Raw genomic sequence first — 12,729 nt, 5'->3', positions numbered from 1 at the left:
CAACACTCCCCCTTCCCTGCTGACCCAGCCACCCCTAGTGCAGGTACCCAGACTACGACATTAGCTGTTGGTAGCTCTGCTCCATTCGGCTACTAAAGTCTGACCATGCCACCCTCCCACTCATTCAACTCCATTGGTTCTCTGTGATCTGTAAATCAAGTTCAAAATCCTCTGACGTTTAAAACTCTTCATTAGTTGTCTCTTTCTTACCTTTCTAGTTTCCTCAGGTACTTTATGATCTAGCAGCATTGGTTTTCTGACCATCCTGCCTACATGACATCTCATGTCCTTACTGCCTGAGTACCCTCCTCAGCACCTCGTTTCTCGACTTCCTTCAAGACTCAGCTCAAATCCCACCTTTTACAGGAGACGTTTTCTGGTATTGTCACCCCTGCTCCACTGCTAGGACCTTCCCTCTGAAATGACCTTCCACCTGCTGTGTATGTATTTCTCTCAAGAACTTTGGATTTGACTGTACAACATGGGAGACACTGGCACAGGACCACTCAGCATAGCATGCCCACATTAAGAAAAGGTGCTGTGTTCTTTGAGCAAAGCAGAATTGAGACAGCACAAAGGAAACACAGGATGCACAAATTTGGGATACCCACCCCAAATATTCACATGGACTATCTGTGCCCAACCTGTGATAGAGCATTCCGAGCTCGTGTTGGTTTGATCAGCCATAGTCAGACACATTGAAACTTCACTTTACAAAGGTGATGTCATTTTGGTCCTCTTCGAAGACAAAGGACAACCACCATGTATTTCGTGTGGACGTGGCTGTTTGTAAGTTGTCTCCCCATTAGATTGAAGTCCTTGAGGGAAGGGACTGTGTTTGGCTTTTCTTTTTCTCCTCAGTACCCAGCACAGTGGCTGGCACAGAGTAGGTGCTTTGTAACTGCTTGTTGACCAAATGGCCACAGTAAGCCAGGATTTTACACAGCTTCTGGCTAGATACCTATGCCTTTTGCTAGCATACCTCCTGAGTGTCCTGAAAACTTCCCTGTAAAAAAAATGTGGTGATCCCCAGGCTTCCACCCCAGGCCTAGAGCCAATGAATGCTTGACCTGAGAACAGAAATTTGGGCCCCTTGTGCCCAGTCCAGGCCTCTTGATCCTCTGAAGGCTGCCTCAGTCTTACTGAGGCCTCATCTTCCCATGGTGGGATTTGTAGTTGTGAAAGGAGAAGGGCAAGCTCACATCGAGCCTATGTGTGGCCAGCATGAGGCACTTTCTCCTCCATCATCACTCTCATCTGCTCAGTCATCTTTGGTCTTTTGTGAGAATAGAGCTTGGAAACAGCCAAAGAGCTCGCATTGTCAGGAGCTCCTCATCGTGTCTCCCTGTCTAAGATCCTCAAATTAGCTGACCCTTTTTTAGTTATTTAAGGTGCCATGGTCTGGCTGAAGAGAGAGGAAACTGACCTTTCTGAAATCTAGCCTTGATGATTTTTATGGCTTGGTGTGTTTGGGGTTTCTGGTTTTGCTTTTTGGAGGTGCTGTAGAGATCTTCCCCCTGGGTTAGGACCAAAGTTCTCTTCATTCCTCGACTGTCACACTCAGTTGGCATGATTGACCAAGACTGCTTGTGAAGGCCCCCCTGGAGAGTCTGACCCATTCACCTCGGAGGGGTCACCACCATGGCTCCAGGAGAGCAGGAGGAGGGGAGGGTGCAGGCCCAGGCCCAGAGTCTGCAGCCTCCCTTCCTTCTGTTTCTTATGGCAAAGCAGTGCAGGGGAGCTGTCACAAACGAACACAATGCTGCAGCTGCACCCCAGCCTGGGGAGCCTCCTCATGTCGTGGAGCTGTGTCTCTCACCCAGCAGGCCCAGAGAAGCTGGCCCTGCACCTCCCTCGCTCAGATAGGACCCTGTATTCACAGAGGGGTTTCATCACAACAGCCCTAGGGATAGTGAGTGGATCATTTTCCCCATTTTACAGATGAGGAAGCTGATGCTGAGGGAGAGTAAATGTCTTGTCCATGGTCCCACAGCTGCTTGTGACCTAGTACGGGCACAGCCAGGATTAGAGCCCGGATTTCCTGACTCAGAGTTCTGTATTCATTTCTAGCATTTCCCCAGTGCAGGCTTCCTCCCTGCCTTTAAACCAAGCACAGACAAGAGTGGCTGACTCTTCTCTCTCTTCTCTTTGTCCTATTTCTGACTGGCAACCAAGGAGTTAAGAAACATCTTGGCAGCTAATCCACCTTGGTTTACAGCATGTGCTCCTACGTGGCTGAAAGAATGACTGGAATTTCAGGGGGAGGGGAAGGAAACTTTGACTTGCAAGTGTGCAGGGCTTCCTGGAAGCACTCCTCCTCCCCTCCCCTCCCCTCCCCTCCTCTGCCCTCCCCTCCCCTCATCTGCCCTCCCCTCCCTCATCTGCCCTCCCCTCCCCTCATCTGCCCTCCCCTCCCTTCCCCTCCCTCCTCTCCCCTCCCTTCCCCTCCCTCCTCTCCCCTCCCCTCCCCTCCCTTCTCTCTTCTCTCTTCTCTTCTTGTAGCATTCCCACTCAGGAGCTTAGACCCTCCCTCTGAAAGAAGGGAGCTGGTTAAATCCTACTTGCCCCCTACCTTCCAGTAATGCTCTGTGGCCTGACATGGTCATCTGTATGCAGGAGAAAGCGTGACATCATGACTAGAGTCTTGGACTTGGAGTCAGAAAAACCTTAGTTCTAATGTGGCCTCAGATGCTTCCCAGCCCCGAGACAAGTCATTTAACTTCTCTCCCCACTCAGAACAACAAAGGGCCTACCTCCCTGGGTGGTTGACTTGACATGTGCACACCTTAAGGCCCTGTGTAAGTGCTGGCTGTTGTTGTGTTCTGCCTTCCCCTCTTTCTGCAGGTCTGAATGCATCAATAAGTTTGCCTCGGTCTTTGGGACCATGCCCCTCAAAGTGGTGGAGCACCGCGCTGACCCGGTCCTCTACAAAGATGACTTCCCTGAAAAGCTGAAGAGCTTCCCCAACATTGGCAGCTTATGAAAGATGGGACCGCCAGAGGACCAGATGTTAATAAGAAGCAAGGAGCTCAGGGCTCCAGGAACAGGGCACCTGGGCAAGGGCTTTCCAGGGGGCTTTGACCTCCCAAATATGGGAATACAGTAATCACCTTTCCTCTCCTTCCCCAGAACATAGGCCTAGGTATCTAGACTGTATGTCATCTGAGCTTGCATGCATCTGGTGAACCCATTGGAAAATGCATAATGGAAGGCTGAGGCCATAGCATCTATATTTGCTGAGGACTGAAATTCTAGGACCTCTGACTTATTGTGACTGCCTGTCCGTTCTAGCCTTGGCATTGCCTGCCTACAGTTTTTAGCTTAAGGAAATTATGGGGAAAAGGGTCCCCTTCTCACTTTTCCTTTTTCCAAGTCAGTAGGCTGTTTAGGGGAAAAACCAAACACACCTGGCTTGGATTCAAATACCAAATAGCAATCATGATTTATTGATGATACATTGGGTGCAACCAAGAGTTGTGGGACTTGGTTCAAGAAGAGCAGCCTGGAGTCCCTTGTGTACCATGTACCATTGTTCCTTGGTCTGGCTTTTTAATATAATTAAATTTTATTTTTTACCTTTTCCCCTGGTTTGTCATTTAATACCAATTCTGGTCAACCATACGGGGGAATCTTTTCCCTCTATATATGTGGATATATTTCTAGGCCTAGCTATCTCCCATCCCTGAAAAACAGTGCTGCATAAATCTGGAAGGAGATTGGACTGGAAGACTGGCATGGCCTTGCATGGAAGTACTGCACTAGAAGGTGGGCCGTCAGAGCTGGCTGCATCAGATATTCATGGTTGGAAGCCGAGCCAAGATGGTAGAGTATCAGGTGAAGTATCAGCAGAACAAATTCCCTCCTCTGCCCAAGAGGCCTAGAAAGTGCACCCGACTGAATCCTGATGGGGAAATCCAAGTCACAGGAAGGCATTTTTTCCATTCTACCTTGGCATAGGGAGACAGACAGCGATCTTTGAACACTGGAAGTAGGGGTCAGATGTCTGGGGTCTGATGGAGCTTGCTAGGACCCAAAGAGAAGCTGTGAACCAGTGCCAGAGGCTGTCTCAGACCTGTACCAGGGTACTATGTTCAGGGTGTGGAAACAGGTACCAACTGGCACCTAGCACAGAACTTGAGAGGACTGAGTAGAAAAATTCTGGGGGAGGAAGTGACCATGAGTCCTAGACTATGTACTAAGCAAGAAATAAGTTCAGAAGTAAGTGGCTAATATGTGGCTCAGATCCCAGCAGAGTAGGGTCTCAGGTTCAGGTTCTAGCCAGGTCTGAAGCTTATAGAGCAATAACCAGGACAGAAATCTGGGACCAAGGGAAACCTATAGCTGTCACTCTGAAACAAAAGAGCTCCCCAGCTGGCTGATAGTAACTGAGTCCGGTAGAAGTCTACTGTTACTTAGGCTCAAACCCAGGTCAGGAACTTAGTCAGACCAGGGGAGCAACCATCAAACTTTGCCCTGAATGAAAGTGTGAGTCACTGAAAGCTTGTCCCTGCCGCCTGCCATCCCTGAGATCCTAGAATAATGCAGCAGCCAGTAGCAGCAGGACCAGCTCAGGCCTTTCCTCCAAAAGTGCAGGAGCCTGACTCTGATATTCAGGATGAAATCAGAAAGTAGGCTGGATAAAAAAGCAAAAAAAAAAAAAAAAAAAAAGCATGTTTCTCCTACCCCCCCAACCCCCCATTAAAAGCTATTATGCTGATAGGGCCTAAAGCATCTATGAGGAAAGCCTCAGAGAAAGCACAGCTCACACACTCAGCTGGAATTCTTAGAGGAGATGAAGAAAGAGTTGTACAATCTTTTTTAAATGAAATGAGAGTGCTGGCAGAAAAAATGGAAAAGAAAGAGCTATTGAAAGAAAAAATTGGAAAGGTCATTCACGGCTTTATAGTGACCTTGAAGTTCAAATACCGGAGCTAAAAGAAGCATAAGAAGCTGACCACAAATGAACCATCAAGGGGCTAAGCAAAGCTTCGCTCCTTCCATTCCAGTGTGGGCAAGTGGCACGTGTCCCCTCTGACCCCTCATCTCCTGGTTCAGTTATGTCTTGATGATCCAAAGAGAAAAATGGAGAGAGGATAAGAAGTTTAGGGAAAATGATCTCCCAAAATCAGGACACGCAAGAAGATATCTGTGCAGACTAGGAGGAGAAAGTAGGGAAGAGAGCTGACGCTTGGATCTCTCTCATCTGAACTGTTCACAGGAGGGAAAAATATATAGAGTTGGATACAGAAATACCTTTCATTCAACAGGGAAATAGAAGGGAAAGCGGAGAATGGAAAAGGGAATTAGAGGAAAGGTAGAATATGAGAGGGTTTCTCCTAAGTGAAACCAATCAAGGGTGTACAAAAATATTTATGACTCTTTTTGAGGTGGCAAGGAATGAGTCTGAGTGAGTGCTCATCATCTGGGTGGTGGCTGAATAAGCTATGGTATGTAAATGTGATGGAACGTAATTGTACTTTAAGAAATGATGAGCAGGATGATTTCAGAGAAACCAGGGAAGATTTGTATGAACTAATGCAGAATGAAATGAATAAAACCAAAAGAACAATGTATACAATGACCACATGGGAAAACAAACAACTTTGAGAGATACATGATTGGGTACCTGTTCTAAAACTGAATCTAATTTCTGCTGTTAGTCTTAAAAGGGGAAGTTAGAGAGAGGCTCTTTACCAGCACTGGAGAGGTTCTAAACATTGAACAAAGTTCTGAAGTTACAAGTGGGTCTAGTTTTCCCTCAGAAAATCCCTTTTCCTTTAGAGAGAAAATTACAAAACTATTTTGGGAAGGTATAAGAGGCACCTAACAGAGTAGCACTGAGCTTCAATAGTAACTATCCTGGTGATGAAGCCTTAGGCATCATGGAGTAACAAGAAGGTGCCATCATGTCTTTTCGTTATTTTTGTTTATTGGATAATCAGCACCTCATTAGCTGCCTTATCTTCAATCTTGTATCAGTGAGGAAACTGAGGCCCAGAAGTTAAGGGACTGAGGATTTTGAGCTGGAAGGAGGCCTTAGAGATCAAGTGGAATTCCCACATTTTGCCAATGAGGAAATACAGTCCCCAAGAGGTAAAGTGATTTGTCTAGTAAGTAGCAGAACCAGGATTTGAATCCAGGTCTCTCTTGCTTCTAAGTCAGAACTTCTGCCCACAATGCAACCTGCTGTACATACATCTGCTTAAAGAGCAGAATTGGGATGATTAGCTGTTACCAGGGTGGGGGCACGAGCAAGCAGGTGTGGCGCTCCTTCTTTCCCATCCTAACACTGAGACTAGAGTGGAGCAGCAAGGTGAGGAAACAGGAGGGTTGGATCCTAATGGAGGCAGCATAGCCACACACTTGAGCATGTGTGCACTCACCCCCTCCCTCAGTTTGCTGTCATTACTGTGGCTTCCTGATCTCATCTACTGCTCAGAAGGTGGTATTTTCACCCTCAACCCATGTAAGGACACTCTGAGGGATGGCCCCACGAAGTCAAAGTGGTCTTTATGACTTTCAGTTGGAAGGAACTTTCAAGATACTTGAGTCCACCTGAGCCCTATAGGGGCTGAGTGGTGAAAAAGCCAGTGACTCTCTTTTCTTCACATTGTGCCCCTTCTCTGCAGAGGGACCTTGTACTGATGACCAGTCTCAGAGGGCTACCCTCACCTGTAAGCCCCTTGGCTTGGAATTCAAGTAATTTTCCCTCAAGGATCCAGGATTTGCTTGGTGTAGATTGCAGCACTTCCAGTGACTTTAATCCATGTTCTTCCTAAACTGAAAGCATGCTCATCTAGTGTGTTGTCCCCCCGAGCCCATCCCCACCAGGGATGTGTGGGCCTCAGACTGTAGACACAGTCTTCCACCAGGCTCTTACCTGAGCTAACCATTTAGCTTGGTTAGGAATGGTCAGGCAGTGCTTGTGCTGGGCTGGCAGAAGCTTAAGGAGTCAGTTATCCCATGAGGAGGTATCAGAAGATGATCTCCTTGAATCTCCTTTTTCTCTTCTGTAAAATAATAGCTGATATTTAGATCTTGTATTATGGCTTCCAGCGTGTTTTAGTACATTATTTCATTGGATTTTAACAAACCAAGTGTTTTTATTGTCCTTTCACAGATGTGGCAGTGATTTGCCTCAGGTCACCTAAGTATGGTCATCGGTGGGCTGCAAACCCAGACTTCTTTTGATTTTCTGAGTCCCAAGCTCTTTCTATTATACTGGGTGGGAGTCTGCACTAACATGAACATGTTCCAGCCCTAAGAGCCATTCTGGGGTGTCTCAGATTCAGTCTTGGGCCCACAGCCTAGCTTCACTTAGACACGGGGCAAGAATCCCAGAGGAGAAACAGCTCAGACAGTATCCATGATTACAACCGTGCATGGAAGTGTCAGTGATTCTCAGAGCTGTTTAAAGAGCTGGTCCAAATAAGCAGCCCCTCAGTCCCCACCCACAACTGGACCCAGAAGCATCTGGCCTTGGGGGACCAGAAGCAGAACAATGACGCTAATTAAAATGTCATGTTTGGCTCACAGCAGCCAGCAGCTGGTTTCAGATTGAGAAACCTTTTTAAAGAGAGTGCGTTCCACCAGCCCACGGAGAAGGTGAGCCCACGTTGTCCCTGGGCTGAGCCCAAATGTGGGTGCTCAGCCACCCCCTCTCCTCGGCCTGGGGGACCTGCGGGGCTTTTTCCACTGTCAGGGCCCTGTTGACATTTCACGAGAGTTCTGTGTTTGAAAGGAATCTTTGCTCTTTAATATGACACTGTTACTGACATTTTTACCTTATGGGTTTTATCATCGCTCCCTTCTCCATCCCTCTTCCTCTCCCCTTTCCTCTTATTCTCTTTTTCCTTTTCCTGGAGAAACTAAAGGAGAAATACAGAAGCGCTGACTTGAATTTTGTGTGGGGTGGAGGAGCCTGGATTGGCTCAGGCGTAACACTTCACTAGTGTGGGCCTCTGGTCTGGCATCTGAAATGGAAAGACTGGACTTTTGCCACTCTGATGCAGACTCCGATTTGGTCACCTCAGGCACCTGCCTTGTAAGGCTCACTCAGTTTCTCCTTCCTAGTGGAGAGTCCCTGGTCCAGAGCTCTCCACCTCTTTTTGCTTTTAGCAAAGGCAACGCTGACCAGACCATCACGTATAACGTCTTTGAGATCCTACAGTCCAAGAGACCTTAGATAGAATTTGGTCCAGTTCCCTCATCTGACAGAGGCCGGGGTTGGGGGAAGTAGCACACATGGCCCCAGACATGAGTTGGGATTGGAACATTGGTCCGTGGAAGCCAGACCCCATGCTCACTCTTTTGCACTATATGTTACTATAATTTCCCTTTACCACAGGACTGAAAAGACTGAGGGTGCCTGTGAGTGTGTGTATGTGTGTTCACAAGCGTGTGTGTATTTGTGTGTGTACACACACATACATGTGATGTGTTGTGTGGGGCAAGGAATATTCCTTGATCTGCTTGGGTGCTCTTTTGAGCTAAGGGTATCATCAATCTTGGATCCCAGCTTCTGCACATGGGGGACCCTCCCCAGAGGCGGGGGCTCAGTTGGGCCAACCATAGAAAGACCACAGTTGTGGGGATTCTGGGCCACTGAAACCTACCTCGTTCATTCAGTCAAAGGACCCCAATAAGAGTTTCCCATAAATTGCTTGTTCTTTCTCTTTAGAGCAGGGATAGGAATGGATGAGACAGGGTCATGGTCTTCATAGGACTGCAGTCTGACAAGGCAGCTAAGACAGTAGCTGTAGAAAAAAACCCCAAACCTTGAATAAGTTCCTGACATCACTTCTGGTCCAGTCCCTCCCACCAACTGCACTGGGGATCTGTGCTCCTGACTGGAGCTCAGCCCAGAAGCACCCACCTCCATGCTGCCATTCCCTGGCCATTTTTATGCCTTGCCTGGCATTCATACCCTACCTCTTTCTGTCTCTGGCTCTAAGAACAAGAATCAACAACGTTCCTGAGTAGAAATGTGTCAAACCATTTCTCTGTGAATTCACTCACCATCCCTGTGTGATCCCTTGATCAAAATCCTAACCACTAGTCCCTGGATTTTAAATCCTTCTCAACTAATACGTAAATTCCTTGAAGACAGGGATTGCCATGCTTTTTGTTTTTGTATTACCCATGCTTAGGATACAGTACAGCCCTTGAAGGATGCCTTTTTCACTGAGAATGATGCAAAATCAAGTACTGTATCTCACAAGATATCTCACAGTGTTCTGGGCTTTAGAGGTGGAAGATGATCCAGACCATCTCTGGGATTTTACTGATGAAGGAGCAGAGACCCAAAGATGTTAAGGTCCCAGAGATTAAGTAGGGGAGCCTACATTCATTCCAAGTCCAAGCCCAGAATTTTGCTGTAGGTAGCACATGCAGTTTCTAAGCAGGAACGATCCAGAGAGGATAAAAGATTCTGGACCATGGTGAGTAGAAATTCAGCCCATCTTGTTTTTTTCATCCCAGATCAGGGTTGAAGAACTGGTCTCCAAGATCTTAATCACAACATGCCCATAGGAAACCAGGGAGTCTGGTTTCAGAATCAGAACAGTCATGCTAATTAGATCCTGAGTATCTGTGCTCTGTTGTGGAAACCAGATTGGAAAGTAGGAAGACCTTTAATGTTGGAGTGTTTAGTCCTGCTCAGGCTTGCTTCCCCTTCAAAGATGGTAGCATCTCTGAGGACTTCATTTTTTTCCAGCCTTTTGATGCAGATATAGGCTTTTCTTGTCACAAATAGAAGCCACCATCCTTTTTCTGAAATGGCCCTGGTCCTGTGAGGAACTGGGGGAGTTCTGAGTGAGTCTCTGCCTGTCCCAGCTGCTTCCTGTGAAGCAATCCTAAGCGGGAATTTTAACTGAATTCACAGGTGTTCCTATCAAAGAATGTTTTGGAAGCCTTCACAGCTTTCCATCTTGGGATCTGGAGGCCAAGTAAGCCTCCAGACCTTGCCCCTCAGCACATGCCCCACCCATGCTCGCTCTCTTAAGACCAAGTGGGTGCCTTAAGAAAAGAAAATCAAGCTTCTAAAAAGCATCGCTATCATTTCTCGGGAGCATCTATGCCTAGAGAATTCTTCCTGGAGCAGTCTTCACCCTGAGGTCTGACATCTTTTATTGCTTTCCTTTTGCATTGTTGTGGTCACTGTGTATGTGGCTTCCCTGGCCGTGCTCACCTCCCTCTGCATCTGCTCATGGGAGCCTTCCCACACTGGAAGTTTTCATACTCTTGTTCATTGTAGCACAATAACGATCCTTCGCCTTCCTGTGCTATGGTTTGTTCAGCCCTCCCAGATCGATGGTCATCCCCTTCATTTTTCGGTTTTTTTGCTACCACACAAAATGTTGTTAAAAAATATTTTTGTCTACCATTCCCTTTGTCAGTGACTTCTTTGGAGTTAAATGTCCACTGGTTGTATCAAGTCCGAGGGTATAAACAATTTGGTAATTTTTCTAGCATAGTTCTAAGTCATCTTCCAGAATGGTTGAACCAAATCACAGCTCCACCAACAGTGTAGTAGTGTCCCAGTATTCTCATGGATCCTCCAACACTGGCCGTTGTTTTATGTTTGTGGTGCTTTCCTCTTACTTTTCAAGGCCTGTGTTCTCCAAGAATTTGACCCCAATCTGTATCTTCTCCTAAACAAAAAAATGAAGTCTGAGGAACACATCATTTGATTGGGTGCACCTCCAAGTCATAGAATTTAGAGCTTGAAGGAATTGTATAGACAGCTAGTTCAATCAAACCTCTCCCCACCCCCACCCCTGACTTCCACACACTCATTTTACAGATAAGGAAGCAGAGGTTAAGTGGCATTTGAGGTCTCACAGGAAGTAATAGTCAGAATTTGAACTTGAGTCTTCTCCAAATCCATTGGTCTTGACACCATACCCACTATACCATACTGCCTTCCTTTCCATGCCCCCAAGGCTGCTTCTTCATGGTGTGAGAGCTCAACAGTACTCTGGCATCCTTTTCTGTGGGGCTGCAGGCAGTAGGATCTAGCTGTGCTGTACCACGAAGCTGCTCCCAGAGCTCTCCCATACTGCTCCATCCTAAAGCTGCTGGGGCCTCTTGTCTCCCAAGGAGGGTGTGTGTGACTCTGCAGGCGTCTATTTGCCTGTGGCTTTTCTTTTGCAGGCTAGCCATCACTGGCACCAGGAGGGAGGCCGCCTGGGGAGAATTTGGCTCTTCTTTTCCAGGCCTGAAAGGCCTCTTTCCTTTTCAAGAAGCAGCTTAGTCACCAGTGTCTGCTTTGGAGGGTGTTTTGTTTTCCTCAAATTTACAGCTTTCTAGGGAGGGACATTTCCCTCTGTTCTGCTCCCAGCTGGCTGGGTCCCATGGCTGCATCTCCCCCCACCCTCCTTATCCCATCCCCAGCTATATATTGCTCATAGCTGACACATGAAAAGGGCACAGAGCTCCCCAAACAGCTCTGCCCATTGGAGGCTGTAAAACTATAGTGTTTCAGTAAGTGTGCTCATAAGATTGCCATGCTTAGCACAACAGCATCGTGCTAGACTTCAAGGTCGGAGGAAAATGTTATCCCCCATACATATACATATACATATGTGTGTGTGTGTATCTGTATGTGTATATATGTGTGTATATATGTATGTATGCATGTATATAAACATACATGTTATTCTACATGTATAAGCCAAGGTACCCAAAGGAGAACATACTGAAGGTCACTGAACTAGCCAGTAAGCTAGGAATGACAGCAGAGTCTACATTTCATGAGTCCCAGAGTAAGTGAGCAGAGTGGAGAGGCTCCTTCAGTTAGAGTCAAGAGACCAGAGTTAGAACACATCCGAATCTCAGTAGCCACAGACAGAGGCAGTGTGGTGTGGAGCTGGAGTATTGGATTGGCAGTCCTTTCAGTTGCTTCTCCAAATCTCCTTGTCATTAAAGGAGGCTACTCTCTTTACCATCCACCTCACAAGGCCATAGCGCTCTGTGAGCCTTGAAGAGCCATGCCACCTTTCACAGACTTTCTCCCTTCAGAATGCAGCTGTTTCGCTTGAAGTCTTGGACAAGAGAGATTGTATGTCTTTCAGGATTTTGGTAGTGGCTATAAACTGATACCCTTAATGGTGTCATGAGAGCTCAGGGAAAGACTCTGGGGACCTTCTGAGGGTCAGAGCAGAAGAGCCAAGCTAATGTTTCTTTTTGTCCTAGCAGTGTATCCTGGAATCTTTCCCCTTCTTGCCAGAGCGTCTAGAACCAGGAGGAACTATAGAAATCTATGTACCCAACCTCATTTTACAGAAGAGGAAACAGACTCAGAGGAGCCCTCCCAGGGCCAAGATTGGAACCCAGGTCGTCTGTGTACCAGTCCAAGCTTTTCCCACTACTCTGTCTACCCCATAGACAGAGGATACCCTTTGTCTATACCTGGTGATGTTGGCAGCCAGTCCCTCTTCCTTCCGGCTTGGAATCCCACTCACCCAGTCACTGAAGACCTGGGGGTCTGGATCCTATCTGGCCCGTCAGGGTGGATTACTGAATGCCCAGTCCTCCTGCAGCAGCCCTCTTCCTGTGCTATAAATAAGCCCCATGTTTATTTTCTTACATTATTGAACTGAGCACTTGGGATTTGGGTCTCTTGACTAGCCCGGAGCATGTCCATCCGGTGCCTGGTGTGGGCCATGGGTGGCTGGCTTCAGTCTGAAGCTATTTCCAGCCCTTCCCCAGTGTGCCTTGAACATGGCT

General features: G+C 47.2%; 1 protein-coding gene across 2 annotated transcripts in view; it reads left to right on the top strand.

Annotated features, from left to right (window-relative positions):
- Positions 1–3,580, top strand: part of EXT2 (exostosin glycosyltransferase 2) — a 187,108-nt gene extending 183,528 nt beyond the window's left edge. For both annotated transcript variants that reach the window (XM_072618305.1, XM_072618303.1), the window contains exon 14: positions 2,845–3,580. In XM_072618305.1, the coding sequence (XP_072474406.1) occupies positions 2,845–2,983 (139 nt within the window). In that variant the 3' untranslated portion in view covers positions 2,984–3,580. The remainder of the gene's footprint in view (positions 1–2,844) is intronic.
- Positions 3,581–12,729: the final 9,149 nt, after the last annotated feature.

Source organism: Notamacropus eugenii, chromosome 6 (genome assembly GCF_028372415.1).
Source record: "Notamacropus eugenii isolate mMacEug1 chromosome 6, mMacEug1.pri_v2, whole genome shotgun sequence".
NCBI lineage: Eukaryota > Metazoa > Chordata > Mammalia > Diprotodontia > Macropodidae > Notamacropus > Notamacropus eugenii.
This window is presented reverse-complemented; position numbering and strand designations above follow the sequence as displayed.